Source organism: Cheilinus undulatus, linkage group 23 (assembly GCF_018320785.1).
Source record: "Cheilinus undulatus linkage group 23, ASM1832078v1, whole genome shotgun sequence".
In the NCBI taxonomy this organism is placed as follows: Eukaryota; Metazoa; Chordata; class Actinopteri; order Labriformes; family Labridae; genus Cheilinus; species Cheilinus undulatus.
The window spans coordinates 15,967,431-15,986,678 of record NC_054887.1 but is presented as its reverse complement, the minus strand read 5'-3'; the positions used below and the strand labels follow the sequence as shown (position 1 = coordinate 15,986,678).

The 19,248-nt window shown below is 39.1% G+C and overlaps 1 protein-coding gene across 1 annotated transcript in view; it reads right to left on the bottom strand.

Annotated features, from left to right (window-relative positions):
- LOC121505830 (synapsin-3-like) overlaps positions 1 to 19,248 on the bottom strand; it is a 158,227-nt gene that overhangs the window by 17,674 nt on the left and 121,305 nt on the right. The window contains exons 7-8 of the mRNA XM_041781382.1: positions 10,388 to 10,450; positions 784 to 926 (exon numbers count right to left, since the gene is read on the bottom strand). Of these exons, the coding sequence (XP_041637316.1) occupies positions 784 to 926; positions 10,388 to 10,450 (206 nt within the window). The remainder of the gene's footprint in view (positions 1 to 783; positions 927 to 10,387; positions 10,451 to 19,248) is intronic.

Sequence of the window (19,248 nt, the reverse complement as noted above, 5' to 3'; positions counted from 1 at the left end):
ATGGGTTTGCGATTATTGCGAGTGGAGTTGGCCAGTGTATCCAATGGCTGCTGCTGTAGCTGTTAGCTCAGCTGTAGGAAAGTGGCAGTGTAATTGGAAGTGGACCACATTTCTTTATAAAACAAGTGCAAAGATCCACCCTGAAAGCTTATCTTATCAACAAACACTTTTTTGCACGTAGAGTAGCGCGTGCATGTAACATCATTTTGTCTTGTCGCTCTGATCGGCCCGTCATGAATTTGACAGAACATTCCTCCACATATAAATACTGACAGGGAGAGAGTAGAGTAGCGGGGATGTCACCTGGGGCCTCTTTTATAAACTACGTACGCACAAAATAGTGTCTGAAACTGGCGTAGGCGACTTCCTACACAAAGTCTCTGATCTTTACAGCAAAGAAGGAAAATTTTAGAAAGTTGCCTGGCAAGGGTCCAGCTATTTCAATAGAAGCAACATGCATATTTTAGGTTCCAAATAAGTGGCTGTTCTTATCGATTAGGAAATATGTAAATCAGTGAAAATCATCCAAGAGTGACTCTTCTATTTTAATTTATGATTGCACTGAATCCACTGTTCTTCAGTGATTTTAGTGCATTAGAGAGGTTTTGTTTTGACGTTCAGGTTTTACAGATCCTTGAATAATTGAATTCATACTATCTAATCTTGTTTGAGATGATTTTACTCTGCAAAGGCAAAAGTTGACTTTTTGGATGTGAATCTCCCCAAAAAGTAAAGATACAAGCCCAAACTGTCAAATGCGAATGGAGGTGTTAAACATCTTACATATAAGCCTTGTAGTTGCTGCCGATCTTCTGGATGCGGATGTCGTACTTGGACTGGACGTAGGGCTCAGTGGTGGCGTAGGTCCCGGCCAGAGCCACGATGCTGGTGATGTCCTGGAAGTCCTGTTGGTTTTCAACTTTGATCTGTGGAGGGCAGACACCATTTGTTAGGGAACAGCTAATTAAAAAGCATGCCGTCAAAGCTGGCGGTGGCCACTTTTTAAAAAATCCCACAGGAATTTCACACTTCTACGAGAGTGGGATAATGAAGGTCCCTGAATGGAAACATTGCCAGTGGTGGCTTTGAACTACGTCACTTCAAGTGATTAGACCGTAGACACAGACTGAAGGGAAATGACGCAATGGGACACAAAACATGGCTCTTAGCAAAGAACTTGAAGGTATTTTCCACTATAACTTTTCAATAATTAGGCAATGATGAGGTGTGATATTACAACATAGGAAGGAAAGAACTTGAGCCTGAAAGACCCTCATACACTTCAACCTTCTTTACCCTTAGAGATTTTTACTACATTTCCCAGGGATCACCTGTCATATTAACAGCTTTGTTCTGGTATCTGGTCTTGGTTCATCTTAAATGTATTTAATTTAACCATATAGAAGCACAGATATGTGAACTGTATTCCCACAGGTCATGGGAAATGTAGGATCTTTGCTGACAGAGTCATTAATCTGTGTTTTAAATTCTTGGCAAACTGTCAGCACTCAGTAGTTAAGATGTAAATGATTCAGTCCAGAGCTTCACTCTCTCATCACCATCTTCTCTCTCTGTTCTACATCACAGCCATCACTGCCATCATGAACAAGCCAGGAAGCTTTGGTTTCCAACAGGTAACTCTGTTTTCTGTTTCAGTAAAGTTTAAGTTAATGTGAGTTAACATTAATTGGGTTTAAAGATCATTAATCCACCTACTGAAAAAGGAGTTTAATGGGGAATTTGAAAAAGGCTTAAATTTTCTTCTAGTGGCATACAGGTAAGTCTCATTGTGGTTAAAAATTCAATATATTTTGGGATATTTACACGTATGGGTTTTTATGCGCAAATTTTACCATTTCATGAAATATTTTGGCTTATTTTAAGTTTGATGGCAGTAACAAATCTAAAAATAGTAGGGACAAGGCTGTGTTGACCGTCGTATAGCATGCCCTCTTCTTTTAACAGCAGTCCACAAATGCCTGTGAAGTGAGAAGACCTGTTGCTACAATTTTGGGAGAGGAATGTTTTCCCATTCTTGTCTGATTCTGTAGGATTCTAGCAGGGTTTGCTTTAACAGATTTTTCATTTTATGATGCACCAAATGTTTTCCTTGGTGAAAGGTCTGGACTGAAGACAGGCTAGCTCAGAATCCAGATTGTTTTACTGTGAAGCAATACTTTGGTGTTGGATGCAGTATCTGGTTTAGCATTGTCTTGCTGAGTTGTGCAATATGCCTTCCCTGAAAGGGACGTTGTCTGGATGGTTTTTCTAAAATCCAACACCATTAGAGATGCAGGCTTTGGAATTGTGAGCTGATAAAATCACAAATTTCTGAAAATGTTCCTGAGCCCATGCAGTGATTTCCAGTGCAGAATCATGCCTGTTTTAAATACAGTGCCAGAAGATCACAAGCATCCAATACTGACCTTTTTCATTTAAGCTGATTAATAACCATGTTAATCAAAGCAACAAAAAAATATGTTTTTAAAATGATGCTGTAGTACAAATGTTGCCTTTTTCAAAATTAAAACTGTTTTAATGGTGATGATAACAATGTGGATGGGCATATTGAACTGGACAAATTGAAAAATAATGTCAGACTTTATGGTTAAGCCATGATGTGCACAAATGTCAGGATGCCAGGAGACAAAGCAGAAAAAATGGAGACAATTTTAATAGAGAATAATTACTTAATTGTGAAAAGAGGCTGTATAGTCGGAGGAAAAATGGCAAAAATGGTTTAAAACTGGCAAAAATGTGACAAAAATGGCAAAAAAAGTTGCAAAAAAAGGCAAAAAAAGTGGCAACAATAGCAGAAAAAGTTGCAAAAGTGAGTTAAAAAGTGCAAAAAGAAGTGATAAACATGGGCGAAATGGGACAAAAAGTGTGTGTGTGGGGGTGGGGAATCGCAACAATGGGTTAAAATGGGCAAAAATTGACAAAAAGCAGCATAAACAGGTTTACAATGGCAAAACAGCAAGAATCAGCAAAAAGGGTCAAAATTTGGGAATAAAGCGTTAGAGAGAAATTAAATAAAAGTGGCAAAAAAGGCTTGAATGGGTGAAAAGTGGGAAAATGGTGACAAAAAAACAGCAAAAATAGTTTTAAAGTGGCAGTAAAGTTGTAAAACCGTGTCAAATTTGGTTAAAAATGGCAAAAAGAAGTAGCTCAAGTTGGCAGAATTGTGTTGACAAGCTGTTAAAAATTGCACAAATAATTCCAAACATCAGGACCAAGTAAGGTTGACACACTTTCCAGGTCCAAAGAAAGGTAACATGATAGCAACAATGCTGTTCAGATGGGACACACATGCATTGATGTCATCAATGACTCACAAATGAGGAGGGCCCTTTCCCTGAGGTTTTCAGGGGCCCAGTCAATTCTGTGGGCAGCCCTGAATATAAATGAACAGCACAGTGGTAACTGCTGGTGCCTCTCAATTATAATTTCACTTAACTTGAACTTCTAAGGCACACTAGAGAAAAACCAGTTACTTTTCACAGTCTGTGATATTACAGAGGATAATACTGGATGATGAAAAAACAATTAGTGCATTACTCTTCTGCTGATGTATACTGATTAATATGGAGTATTGGGTGAAAAGCTTTAAGGAAACCAGGCTGTTTGAGGTCTTTTGGAAATGCTGTGCTAAAGGGCTTCAGCAAAGTGAACTATTACAAAAAAATAAAATCTGTGTGGCTGGATCAAAGAAGTCCCAAAGAGCTTTTTAAAGTGACGCAACCCACACTAAGAAAAGATCCACTCGACAACAAAAAGAGGGAAAACAAATAAAGCCGAACCAAACAGGAGTGAGAACTGCACTTAAACAGTAAAAGGAGGTCAAAAGGTTTTAATAGCAAGGAGAGCAACTTTGATGGTTGGTGTGGTCCAGTAAACAGAGTTGTTAGTTTGATTGGTAATAAAATGAAAACGTCTGCTGAGACCCACATTAAAAGATGTTCTACTACAAATAAATCCATTAGCTTTCTAAATAAGCCAATAAGGCAGACAAATATGTTTGAGCCACTTTTATTATGTTATATGAATTTGAATTTAGGGTTATTCGTGTTGGATGCTAGGCCATAGGTTTAATAGTGATAGAGCAAACGCTCATCCATCAGAAGTAGTCTTTGGCTAAACTCTACTCTCACAGACTTTAAGGCACGTTCTCAGTGAGTATTTGACTCTGTCCCATTGTGAAATCATGAGCTGTGTGAGGTCTCTTGTGTGGAATAACCAATGACAACTTACGCCCACGCTATGACTGCCAATGATGAAATCCATGGGAAGTATGTATTACATATGCATTCATGTATTCGTGAGTATATCCTGTGTGGACTTCAGTTATTAACAAGATTGCTCCTTTGGGACAATTAGGACTTTCCAGCCCAATTCACTCCAGTCCTATCCAACCCAATCAAATCCAAAACCTCCTGAGTTCGCATCTGCAGGACTTCCTGTGGGACTTACCAAGAGTTCAGTGCAAATTGATCATGGAGAAAAGTGATAAATCAATCAGCCCGCATTAAATTTAAATGTTAACTCTATAGAAGCAGTGTTCAATCATGTCTGAGTAAATAAATAATTAATTAGCAGGGTATAGGGCTCAAGTATAAACCAATTAAAGTCTAACAATATCTCACATATTTCCTAAGGTTTTCAAAGTCAGAGAAATTCTTCACTGTTATAATCGTAACGTGGCTTATTTTATTTGGAGGGCTCCTTGGATGCATGCACTCTAGGTTCACACGTACTCATTCTGGGACGGCCTCCAACAAATGAAGTGCTTTTTTAATTGCATTCCTTCCTGATTACAAGAGTTTGATGAATTGCCCAAACTCACCTCTGAATTGAGGAATTTGTCCAATAATAATGGCACCTCATAAGGTGTTTTCAGTAAAATTGACATTTTGTTTTTTTCAGTTATAAGTTTCTTATAATGAGGGTGAAATGCACTTAGTAAAGCATTTGGCACTCAAGTTGCTCCAGTGTTGCTACTAATTTTGGGAGTGGACTACTCCTAAGAAAGTTCACTGTTCAGAGTTTTCTCCATTTGTGGATAATGGCTATCACCTTGGTTTTGTGGAGTCCCAAAGCCTTAGAATGACTTTGTAACCTTTTCCAGAATAATATATGTCTTTGTTTCTTATCTGTTCTTTAATTTCTTAAAATTGTTGCATCATGTGTTGTTTTTGAGATTTTTAGTCTATTTTTGGTGATTTAGATTCAACAGGTAGTAGTAATCAGGACTGAGTGTGGCTAGTGAAATTGCAACACCTTTTTAAAAAAAACTGTTAACTAGAGGGGCAATTAACATAGGTTTGATGGCTTTTTTTCCTGGTAAGTAATACTTTATGACAGCACGGTATGTGTGTATTTCAGTTGGAAAAAGTTGTTTCATCTCTACTGAAACTTTTTGTGATGTTGTTATCATAAAGTTATGTATATTTACCAAAAAATTAAAAATCCATAGCTTGCATTCAGGCTACTTGTTTGAGACTGTGAGTTTTGCTACCAGAGTGACAGAGCGCTGAGGCTGAGCTCTGAACCTGGCTGGCTCAAAGTAAACGGGCAGGAGTTGAAACAACTAGAACCAACTGAATGGAAGGAAGTGACTCAGACCTCACATCATAGCTCCAAAGGAACAACCTGATAGCTAGTGGCGGCTCCATCTCTGAGCTGTGAGCACGCAAAGCTCCAGAGAATTACACAAGTCCTCTAAGAAACCAAACAAACTGCAATGATGCAAAGAGAAAGTAAAAAGGTGAGCCAGAGAAGGTGAAAGACTGGCAGAGAGATGAAGAGCAGCGCCTGGTGGAAACAGTCGAGTCCAGGTTTAATGACATAGGTGCTGACAAGCAGGGCAGGAATGATCTAAGAACAGGAAATGGGAAAACTGTGTAAAAACCTAACACTGCTACTGTTATGTTAATAAAATGACAGGCTAATAAATGAACAACAGCTATTACACATAGACTGTTAAGCTTTAACATCATTCAGTTACTTAACAACCCCACAACAGTGGTACTATTGGCACAAACTGGGCCTTACAGTGAGTCAGCACTTGGTACACTACTCTCAGATGAAAATGAATAATGACTGAATAACACCTTTACTTAAGAATAGAAATATATTTTCAAGTAGAGTGATTCTAAACATGGCGATGCTTCTTACCATCAGCAGACAATGGTAGCATCTATGCAGGTTTGCAACCATGGCTACCATAAGCTGCTGGTCATGCCAGACCCCAAGGCCAGAGTTAATCTTGTTGTTAACTACGTGTTTGCATCATGGCTGACACATATCCCCTGCATATGTTCATTTACAAGAATACATGCATGGATACATATGCAACTACAAGGTAAAACAGCAAGTATATCAAGGCTGTGCCAGCCAAACTCCTGAATTAATCAGGATCAGTTTACTGACGCTAAATTTATCTCTTTATATTAAGAGAAGTGTCAACCATTTCTTAGTCTATTTATGAAGTGACTGGATAAGATTGTCCTATATTTGCCACATTCATTTTACCTTCTACCTTTATTCATGTCCCGGGCCGACTGTCAAGAAGCATCCCCACAGCATGATGCTGCCACCACCATTCTTCACAGTGGGGATAGTGTGTTTGTGGTGATGTGCTGTGCAGTGTTAGTTTTGACCGCTATTATTAATTGTAGTCACAGTCTTAGTCTTTAGATCAAATGCATCTTAGTAGTGGTGGAGGTATCAAAAGTACAGTATCCATATACCGATATTTAGAAAGTACTCGTTTGGTATCGATCCCTCTAGCAAAGTATCGATACCAAATGAGTACTATAAAACACGTCTCACCACCGCTTCTCCCCTGAGTGCCTCCTTGCCTCTCTCTCCTCAAGACTGTTTTGGCTTTACTGCTCGTCCGTGTCACATGACTTTGGAGACCAATCAGACATCAATCCTGCTGTATCATGTGACTTTAGGGACCAATCATAAAAGAGTATCAGATTTCAGCAACTCCCCTTGCTTGCATATGAATTCATTTTTAGTCTGTGATGTGGACCTTGCTGTCTCTCTAACTGCATGTGGGCCCCAAGTAAATTTCAAAATGTAAGAAAACATAAAATATACTGAGACTACATGCCAATACCGTAAAATGTATAAAGACCGAGTTGTAGAAACATAAAAAGATAAATATTTCTATAAAAAATCACTGATGACTTGTATTTCTTACATTCTTGCTTGCAACTAGTGGCTATAGGTGGCTAATATAGTCCTTCCTTCTGAATTAAACAGAAATGAAATTGGGCTTTTTTATGTTGTTATTTCAATGTTATATACAGGTTTGTGCTTTGATAATATTTGATTTTTTTATTTTTTACTGGCTTGCACAAATATTTTATTTTAATTGAAGTTCCTCTTGTAATGAATTTCCGAATATGCATACGCCTTTTTATTTGCCTGATATTTGAAAGTTTGTGAGTTCAATATTTGATTCTTTCTTCAAAAGTATCGGTATTGGTATTAGTACTGATAAAATTACATTAAAATCTATCGGTATCGGTATCAAATTTAAAAACCCTGTTATCGCACATCTCTACATCTTCTTTTTTGTCGTTTGTAACCTTTATAGTTTCAGTCTAGATTTAGTCGACGAAAACTTAAAAACATTATAGTCTGGTTTTAGTCCAAGCATTTATTCTTTTACCTGAATCTGGTACTAAATCATGGTAGTGTGTTCTATGCACCTGCCAAACCTGGGGCTCTGCTTTCTACAGCTGAGAGGCAGAATCGCTACAAATGCGTATGTTATGACAGATTCACCCACAGTAAAAAATATCATTGATTTTGAATGTATGATAAAAACTAAATTACATTTTAGTCCCATTTTAGTCATCTTGACAAAAACTAAACTTACTTTTAGTCTATTTTAGTCATCAAAGATCTGTTTTTGGCTAGTCATAGTCTAGTCTTTCTCATGGAAAAAAGGCTGTCAACAAAACCTTTTAATCGTAGTTTAAGTTGATGAAATTAACACTGGTGCAGTGTTTGATGTCCACCAGTGTTTGAAGATGGCCTTTTCTGATGGCCAAAAAGCACCATTTTGGTCTCATTAGACTAAATAACTTTCTTTTACTTGACCACAGAGTCTGCAAAATGCTTTTTAAATCACTTTAAATTGAGTGACTGTGAGCTCTTGCTATGGAAAGGATGTCTCTCCCAGTTGCAGTGTTGTGAATTGGTAGAATCTTGCAGGGCGGCCTATCGCAACCTTTCACAAGCTAATCTGGGTCAACAAGTATCCTCATTTAACTTTGCAATACTATTTGCAACAGACAAAACAATAGGAATGGTAATGATTTAAAATAAACTATGTTTTGTAGCGTTAAATTACCTAGCTTCTGGTGACTGATGGCTCTCTATCTACCAGTCTGGTTCTCTTCAAGGATTCTGCTCAATAAAAGTACGTGTTTCCCAACTGTGTTGCCCGTTGCGCTCTCATGTTGGATTTAGTCGTCTCTGTTAATATTATTTTATGCAGAACAGTCTAAACGTGGTCTATGTGCCAAGTGTCCAAGTTAATTTTTGTTAAGAGAGTATAAATAAAGACTGAAAAATTGAAATAATAAAAGGTTTTTTTCTAATAGATGGTATTTGCAAGCTAAATAGAATTCTGGCGAAAGCAAACTAAACAGCGATGACCTAAATCCCACATGTTTCTGTCGTTCTCAGAGCTCTGTGAGGTCTGAGGGTTAAACAAGGTCCTGCTCTACAAGGGCCTGCCAAGTTCCCTTAAAGCCTTATGGGAAATTCTATAGCATGTCTGGCTCCTGAACAGGAAACCAAACCCATCCAGACAGACGAGAGCCGAAGGCATATAGGCAGTGTCTCCCCCTGTGAATCTATAAAACTGGAGAGCGAGAGACTGAGGGATGTGTGGGAGACAAATAGTGCGAATTTATTGTTTGGCTCTGTGGCTTCAGATATATACATTACAAAAATAAATACATTTGTGAGCAAATACCTCAGAAAAAGATTAGAATTAAAATAACTGAATTATTAGCCAGCATGACGGTTGTGTAAGAAAACATCAAAAGTGAAACTACAAGTGTCTCGTACCTAGACGTTGCTGTTTGTTTGCCTGTCTGTGAACTCTATCAGATAACCAGAACCAGTGAGAGTAAACCAGGAACACATTTTTACCGCCTGATTGTAACTGTGATTTGGACACCACGAGGGATTTTCAGGAGATAAGACAAGTTTGTTCAAACTAGAAAGAACAAGTTGTGGTTTTTTGATCTCTTGTCTCCTGTTTGAACCTCAGATCAGTCAAAGCTGTTGTGATAAAATCACAGCTGTTTGATTTGCTTGACTGGAAGCTAGACATATCAGAGTGTGGGACTCAGATGATTCAGCAATGTACAGTTAGTGCATGAATGATACGCCCTTGTGTCATGATGACTAAAGAATTCTTTTGTTCCACTCATTTAAAGAAAAATGTAGACATTTGTACATCTATGTTGATACTTGTCAAACCTGCACGAGTTAGAACAGTAAGCTTTGCCTAAAGTTAAAATGAAGTCAGGGGATAACTGCTATCCTAAAGTTAAAAAAATGTAAATTCTACTAATAATCCTGAGCTGCAGCCATTCCCAAACCAAAGCTGAGGCTTGATTTAAACCCTGACATGAAACTCAAAGTTATCTATTCATCCCGCGTTTAAGACCAGATTCATGTTCAATTAATGCTAACATGTCTAGCAGACCCTTAAGTAATATCAAATTTACTTTAAACATCCCTAGTTGCCATTGCTTCCCAGTTCCGATAACTTATCTATGCCTTCGTAGACTTCTACATTTAGGGGGAAAGCATTTACAGGGTCAGTTATTGTATTGTTTTGATCAGGAGTATCAGTAAGTCACCAATATTTTCTTTTCTCCTTGAATGCACTTTGTGATTCAGCAAAATGGTTCTAAGAAGTATTAATGTCTCAGTCTGCACCGATAAATTCTTGATGAGGGACTTTCACCAGTTAATCCAACACCAGTTTAGCTGTGACACCGGCTCTGTAGATAACCAAAAACAAAATAAATGCTAAAAAGGTGAAATGTCAGTTCAATCTTCTGGCTGTGGTTTGTAAAAAAACCCACGCTGAATCCAGTATTTTAGATAAAAAACACAATTTCAATTTTGAAAATTATGTTTATGATACCTGCAGGGCTTTTTTTGTTTTGTTTTGTTTTACAGTTCTTTCAAAACCATAGATTATGTTCAGTGGTTTCTACTATTTCATCCAATCCATCCATCTGGTTGTTTCAGAAGTCATGGAAAATTAATCTTTGTGTCAAAAAGACAAACAAATTAAAATCTCTGTGTGAGTGTTTATTGTGCAACATTTGGAGGAACTGACCTTTCCCATACCAGCGTGGGCATGCCCCATCTTGACCACCACAGGGTACGTAGGAGTTGTAACCTGGAGAAGAGAGAGACAACAGAACATTCACAGATATATTTATCACGTTCATAGTTTGGTGGGTGTATGGAGATAATATTTCCTTTCCTGGCATTTAAAAAGCACTTTTATGCAGAGGAGTGACAGTGAAAAGAAACATCCATTGACAAGGTCAGTTTTAAAAGCACTTTATCAAAACTCTGTGAATGTCGGTTGATCAAAGCAAAAAAAAAGTCAATTCGCTCTAAACACTTGCTTTTAAGGACAGTAGTGAGCTCTAATCAAATCAATATAACTTTCTTGTGGACCCTAATTACCTATTAATGTTATAGTTATAAGTGGTAATTATGTAGTAATTTTCTCAAGAGCAAAAGGAGGACACTGTATTAAAAGGATTAGGGGAAAAGGATTAAGGCTAGGGTAAAATACCCCCTTATTACCAAGACATTACAATATTATGAGGGTTAGGGTTAGAGGGGTAGGGTTAGAGTGAAATATCTCCTTATTACCTGAAAACTACCACAATATTATGAGGGTTAGGGTTAGAGGGGTAGGGTTAGGGTGAAATATCCCCTCATTACCAGAAAACTGCCAAAATATTACAAGGTAGGGTAAGAGGGTTAGGGTTAGGGTTACAGGGCTAGGGTTGGGGTAAAATACCGCCCTCATTTCCAGAAAACTGCCACAACCTTATGAGGTAGGGATAGAGGTTTATGGTTTGGGTTAGTGACTAGGGTTGGGGTAAAATACCCCCCTCATTACCAGAAAACTGCCACAAAATCACAAGGGTTAGGGTTAAAAGGGTTAGGGACAGGGTAAAATACCCCCTAATTACCGGAAAAACTATACAATATTAAGAGGGTTAGGGATAAAGGGTTAGGGTTGGAAGGTTAGGGTTGGGGTAAAATTTAATTACCAGAAAAGAGCCACAAAATTATGAGGGTTAGAGTTAGAGGGCTAGGGTTAGGGTAAAATACCACCTAATTACCAGAGTACTGCCACAATATTACAAGGGTTAGGATTAGAGTTACAGGGTTAGGGTTAAATACCCCCCTTAATACCAGAAAACTGCCACAATATTATGAGGGCTAGGGTTTGAGGGCTAGGGTGAGGGTAAAATACCCCTGTCAATACCAGAAAACTGCAACAATATTATGGGGGTTAGGGTTAGGGTTAGGGGGTTAGGCCCACTAATTACTAAAAAATGGCTTAGTATTATTAAGGTCCGTGCTACATAATTATCAGAGAATTTCCACAATACATGATAATTATTACATTATTACTAGGTAAATACTTCCTTCATATTACAGTTTTAATTGGTAAAATGCCAACCTAACACTAGGTAATTACGGTCTTATTCTTGAGAAATTTCCACATATTACTGTGTTATAACTAGGTAACTATGGCCCTCTAAAGAAAAGTTTTACCCACTTTCATACTGTCAAAACAAATTAGGCAGATTAGAATGATTAACACTTAGCGAATGAAGTGAAAATCTAATCTGACATTTTTTAAGCCACCGTATAAAGTAAGATATTCTCTAATAGAAACATTTAGCCCTTGAACAGCTAAAATTTTGTCATCTTTCTGTTGAGTGAGCCAAAAGAGTAAAGTTAAATTACATGCATATGAAATTAAAAGAAATAGTTTTTGGATCCATGAAATAAAGATTAAGTGGCGCTTTAAACTTGTTTGATCTTAAAGATTTGTGACCACAGTGTCGACATCAGAAGCCGAAGATTTCCTGGTGTTTTGAAAGGGATGTCCTGGTAAGTAGAGACATTTAGGATCTACTGTGTCTTCTAAATATACAGTAAGACAGACGTGTGGTAAACACCACATTTAGAGGAAACCAAAAGCGGAAAAGTATTTCCTTTGAATTGTGTACATTGAGTGTCCAGAACCGTGGCCTTGTTAAGAAGTGGCTTTCATGCCATGCTGCTGAACTTCAAGTTGCCCAGTTTAGGAGCCGTGAGGTGGAGACGGAAGAATGTTGGTTTATTACACTAAAGGTTCTGGGAAGCTGTGTAGAAGACCACAGCTCATTGGGATGGGTTTGTAAAAACCAGACACACCAAAATGCTGCTATTTCTCATAGTTTGTAGAAGTGAAGTGGGTGAAACATCAACAGATTACTTCAAACGTCCCCGAGGGTTAAACGCCCCTTGTTAAAGCCGCTGATTTGACTGTGAATGAGATGTGATCTAAATGGGACTTTTTCAAGTTTCAAAAGCATTTTCCACACAGTCACAGGCGGTAATATCAGCTTGTTTAAAGGCACTTAGGACTGCAGATGTAAAGAATAAAGGTTTGAGTATTCAGAGCACAGAACAAACCCCACCCATGCACCCATCCACTAGACAACATACTACATAGGAGTCAGTCACCCCACACAGTGTGCGTCTAAGGACGACGTCAGCTCAGGAGCAGACAGAGGGAGGCTGCAAACATGAAAGTGTTGGAAATTCAAGGTAAAAGAGAAAGTGAATTAGACTTTTATAATTTTAGTAAACATGTACCAGACCAAAGGCAAAAAGCCAGAGAGCGCATTCATTAAGCTCAGACCTGTTAGGAGGAAGACAACGCCTAAACAGCTGCTATCGCTTCATCCAAAACCCCCCAGACAGCTGACACCACTACACATCCTAATGTTGCTATCAGCTTGTTTTATGCAGAGCCTTAAACAGGCCTCGAGCCGCTCGAGGGTGTGAGCCCTGCTTCTGCTGACAGGTTTTGACAGCAAAGGCTTGGCCGACATGCTGCCAAGATAAAGTGTTCTCTAATTGTCTCCATTATCACTTCACGAGTGCCAGAAGACAGAGAGGAGTGAGAGAGGGAGGAGAAGTTCACTTTGTAGTACATGTCAAAGTGTGTGCCGTATCAAGCACTTTGCCAAGAAAGGAAAATGCTGACTTAAAAAAACTGAACAGATTACCAGTGATTCAAATTTCATCTAATACACCAGTGTATCATCAGGATTTGACATTTAATTTAGACCACAGGGGGGCTTTATTTGCTAACAGTCCCACGAGTAGATTTTAGTTTTGATAGCAAAGTCTGCCATTATATCCCGGTATTTAAACTGCAGGAATCAATCCACAACTTGTTGAGGCCTTCTGGATTGAATTGCTTATTATTAAGGCCTGAGCAACGACTTTGGATATCTGGCCATTTCAAGAAGTTGGTGCAACTTTCATATGAAGTTGGTGTATCTTTAGTACAAATTTCCAGGGAGCATGAACCAATCCGCAACTTGGTAGGGCCTTTTGGATTTAACTGCATATCATTAGGGCCTGAACAACAATCTCAGATGTCTCGCAATTTTACAGGAAGTTGGTGTAACTTTTATTTGAAGCATCTGCTTTGCTTCAAATTTCACATATATGATCAAGATCAGCCCTTCAACTGTTAGTTGGCAGCAAGCATTTGACCCTTCCCTCTTCTCTTCAGTTCACCCAACAAAATCACGTGAGCCTTCTGGTCAGAGGGAGCTTGTGCCTATCCAGCAGAGCAGCTTCTGCCGCATTCAAAGCAGATGTGTCGACTTATTTTGGCTTCCAAAACATTAAAGACAGTACAGACTTAGAAAGGAGCCAAATTGTTTGCAAGATATGTAACAAATGTCCATTCTGACTCAAAATTTCCATATTAGGTTTTGGAGGTCAAAGGTCAAAGCCACTGGGCCTTGTGTTCATCACTTGTTTTTGAAGTGATATCTCAGGAATCAGAGTTCCTGCAGATCCTTGAAAAGACTTGAGGACATGAAAGTCATACTTTTCTTGTCTTAAATTCAGAAACTGTGTCATAATAAATATCTTTACTATTTTGACAGAGTGTAAGTGTTAAATGTGCCAAAAATAATCAAATTTGGGCGTTTCTTGTCCTATACCATATGTTATGTTATATTTTACAAACATATAACAAAGTGTTTTAAATTGATAAAAACCCAAGCCTATAACACATCGGTCAGGAGTTCAGTGCTGCTCCAGCAGTTACATGTGTGTTTCACATGACGGATGATAAATTGCTTGAGGTTTTAGCGAGTGTGTGAGAAGAAGAGGGCAGAATCATAGCGTGGATGTCTGTTCGTCTGCCCCAGTGTTTTGTGTGGAGGGTCGGTAACCACCCACTCTGTCTGGACATGTTCCTTCCACTCTTTCCCATCACAGTGGCAATGACGGCAGACTCTGAACATGGGGGGGGGGGGGCGACCACATCCTCTGCCCCCTGATGAAACCCTAGTGTCAGACTGAAACGTGCGCTCACTGTCGTTTTCTGATGAACTCACAGACCACAAAAATGCAAATGATATCACAATATCAGGGCAGGATAACAAAAACAGAAGACTGAAGTGATTCAAGAACGTTTACTTTGGTTATGTCACATGGCAGCCATACCGTTATTTTAGCACCACATGAATCCAGATTGTCAACATGTGTGTTCAGTCTGTTCCAGAGCCTTCAGAGTGGATGTTTAAAGAGGAGGCTCAAAGTGTAGGCTCATACCAGAGAGAGAAATATAAAAGTACATGGTTCTAACTCCATTAAATTGGAATTACTTCATTATTTTTCCTACAAAAATTTATAAGGTGGCTCCCAGTATTCTCAATTTAAACTTTTTTGTTTTAATGACACTATATGGACAAAAGCATTTGGTCACACCTGTTAATTATTGAATTCAGGTGTTTCAACAAGACCTGTTGCCCCAGGTAAGGCCGCCCACAAGGAGGTATACAGGGGAGAGCTTTCTGGGGGCCAGCCAATGGGGCTCATGGAGGTCAGCATTGTAAAGTTAACCTCTGATAACCATATTTCACTTTTAACCTGAGTACTGGTTAAAGTAACTGGTTAAAGTGGTAAATAGAAAATGCATGAAGCGCCAAAAATCGGTGTTAAAGGAAAAAAAAAATACATAAAGGTGCAAAAAATTGCAAGAACAGTTGAAAGGGCAAGAAATGGGGGAAAGGGGCAAAAAATTGGTTACAGTGGCAAAGAGACGTCGCTAAAAGTTTTAAGAATGATCAAAACAGAGGCAAAAAGCTGCAAAATGGGTTAAAAGAGACAAAAACGGCAAACAAGTGGAAAATAACGTGGCAAAAATGGGTGCAAATGGGCAAAAATTGGCAAAAATTGGTGAAAATGGCAAAAATTGGTTAAAGTGGACACATTAAATGGCAAAAAGTTGCAAAATTACCATAAATGGGCAAAAGTTGCTAAATTGGTTAAAAGTGGCAAAATGGTAAACAAGTACTGATAAAAATTGCAAAAATGTGCAAAAAGTAAAAAAAAAAAAAGAAGTGGCGAAAAATGGCAAAACGCAACAAATAAGGGTTCAAAGTGGCTAAAATGAGTGGCAAAAACAGCAGGCAGGTGGCTAAAATGGGCAAAAGTAGGCAAAAAATGGGGGCAAAAATTGAATGAAGTGACAAAAAGAAGGGACAACAAAAAGGCAAAAAGTGACAAAAATAATTTATAATGGCAAAAATGAGCATAAACTGGAGAAAAGTGGTAAAAAGTAGAAAAAATGCACAAATTGCCCAATAAATGACACAAAAAGCGGCAAAAATGGATGAATGTGGATGAAACAAGTGGCAAAAAAGGGAGTCAAGTTGCTTGAAAGTGGCAAAACAAAATGGCAAGGATGAGCAGAAAAAGCAGTGTAAAGGGTCCAAAAGTTGCATGGATAAAATAATTTCAGCATCTGAACACAATAATAGCGTCACACACTTCTCAGCTAAAAAATGAAGTAACTGTTAGCCAAGAGAAATGCTAGCACCGATGCTACTGGTCCCACATGCATTGACATCATCAATAAATCACAGCTTCTCTGGGTTTTCAGGGTCCCAGCCAATTCTGTGAGCAGGCCTGACCACAGGTGTATCAAGTCTAGCACCTAGCCATGCAGTCTCCATGCGCAAACATTTATGGTTCAAAAATAAGGGTCATTCTGAAGAGCTCAGTGACTTCAACTGTAGCCCTGTAACGGATGTCACCTTTGAAATAATACGGTTTGTGAAATTTCCTCACTGCTGGATATTCCACAACCAACTGTAAGTGATATTATTAGAAAGTGGAAGCATTTAGGAACAACAGCAACTCAACCATGAAGCGGATGAACGCTCATTATGCATCCCTATGCACGGTCCCCTTCCAACTCTCAGTTTGTTTCTTTGGTTTGGTGCTTACAGTTAGGGAAATATTCTGTATGATTGGTGAAACCGTCTTCAGATAGACTTTCGATCAGACATAGGGAGATTATTTAACGATATTTCAGTGACTGATATTCTTTAAGAGAATGTCTAACAAAAATAATTCTGCCTTAAAAAGTCTTGGTGGTCTTTAGAGCCAGAAAGCTCTCAGATGTGGAAATTTTGGTTAAGAACCTTATTCTTCTGTTTCATCCGAGGATCAAGCGTCTACTCCGCCTTTTGTTCCCAGCAGTAATCTGTAAAAGGCATCCAGTGTGGTAAAGACGTTAAGAAGTCACGTTTTAGAAAAGCTAATTATACAGTGGGTGATTTCACCAGTCTAGGTATTATTTTGTGATACACAGGCTCCCTTCTTTTACAGTAAAAGTGCCAGATGACCAGGCCTGGCACATGATGGAAATACTTCAGGGAAGCCCATCCGCCCTCACATGTATTCCCTCCCTCTGGCTGTATATGGAAAGCTTGTTGTTAGTGAGTCACATTGGACTGTCGCTAATGTCTGTCTGAGGTGAATCAGGCTTCCCTAACTTCCCAACACCTCCATGTGACATTCCAATTCCAAAAACATTCAGCCACAAGGAACAAGAAGTTTCCAGAACTCAGTGTTCACTATTGAAGCCAAAATTGTGTGCAGAGAAAGGGATTTGGAAAACATGTGCCTACTGGCCTGCAAATATCTATCAACAGAGAGATGTACAGGATTAAGGATCTAGTAATCGTGTAGTTAGGAAAAATAACAAAACTAACTGTCATGGTTGAGCACAGCCAAGCTGATATGGGTCCCATGCTCCTATCCAATTAAAACAACAGGCCAAGCATGGTGCTTTAGTGGCTGAACCAAAGGAGACAAACTATTCTTTGGGGGAACGTACATTATCCAACAAACACATGGTGCATCCATCCTGCATTTATGACCCCTTATTTTTTATTATGGACACTCAAACCTGCCACATCAAGGAGAAGACATGAGACGCAATGGTCTGGGCAGACGGCATGAGTAGGGGGACCTCGGCCCAGATTCTTTTTCAAGTGTCCGACCACAGTGGGACCATAGACAGTCTGCCCACATCAAACCCTGTCTGTGGATTAAGTCAGACTAAAGAGACCAATAATGTTTATCATGCATGTCTGAGTGAAGTTACTGACTGGAACCACACACCTGACAGGAAAAGATTCAACTCAGAATGTTGTTTGTCAAAAACTTTCATATTAGGCAGATCTGGAGGTTTGGTTTTCAGGTTAAGATAAAAGAATGATTCTAGGCACGGTACTCAGGACCTGTAAATGGACTAGAGCATCTGACTACTCAAACACCACAGATCACACCAATTCACATTCTTTCACTGATGGTAGAGGTTGCTATATTTACGTTTACACACCATTGATGCAGCAGTGGGAGCAAATTGGGGTTAAGTGTCTTGCCCAGGGACACATGTGCGCTGACACTGCAGGAGCTGGGGATTGAACCCACAACCTTCTCATTACGAGATGACTGACTCTAAGTACTAAGCCACAGTCAACCTAGTGCCTGAGTTGGGGTATTCATCAGCAGGTAGAGTTGTAAATTCAGCTCTAAATGACTCTTTTCTCTCCAAAAAAAATGCCATATTCTTCTTCTTCTTGGCAGATTTGCAACCAACTACATGCATACCGCCAACTGTCTCGGACTGTGTTCAAGTGCAAGGGGGCTCAGGCACGGAACCATGTATATAATTAAAAGCAGACCTCACATCAATAAATGTGGCAGCTGAAATAAATGTCATTTAAGTATTGCAGCTATATGAATGGTAGGGCTGCAAGAAGGAATTGATAAAGTCAATTTAAATGACTCTAAAAAGTCTTGGCAAGAGGGCGGCGCCCTGGGCTCATGAAAGCATAAAAAACTAAAAATATATCTTTAAAAAAAAGTCCTGGCACTGACTTTGGTTATTGATTTGTTGTGATATGCAGTTTAAGTCACATGCAAATAGTGGAGTGAAACACTGAAAAGCACTTGGTCTGCTTTGGTTGTCTTTACATGTGCTGTATAAAACAACTTTTTATGGTTATAAATTAATGACTAAAAAATTGTCAAGGAAAGAGACTTTTGACAATACAAACCCTAACTGTACCAAGGTTTTTTTTCACGAATGAAGGCCGACTCAGACGTCAACATTTTTTGGTCTTTCGCAGAGGCACCATGTCAGACTACGCAATGAGGCTCTTGTCCTGTCCCAGCGGACAGCCTGGCCACAGTACAAGAGTGATCCCGACAGCTCGTGGCATCACCACTGTCTCTGGGGCTGGGGGTGTGCAGCTCAAAGAGTCTCTCCAGAATCACATAATTGGGCCCGATGCTTGGTGATGAGCTGTGACACTGCAGTCGGACCATAATCTGGCAGAATCTGTGCAGTCTGAGCCTTAAGATGACACATGATAAAAATGTTAGTGATGGGCTCTCAATCCATATTTCCCTTTCTTTGCATCTGTCAACAAACATGCAGGTGAGATGTGTTTGCACTGCTCTGCAGGTGCATGAGGAGCAGATGTAGATTGTTTTCTGTGCATGTGTTTCTGTGTGCATTAATGTGAATAAGAGCAACAGAGATGAGGATCTAAAATGACAACAACC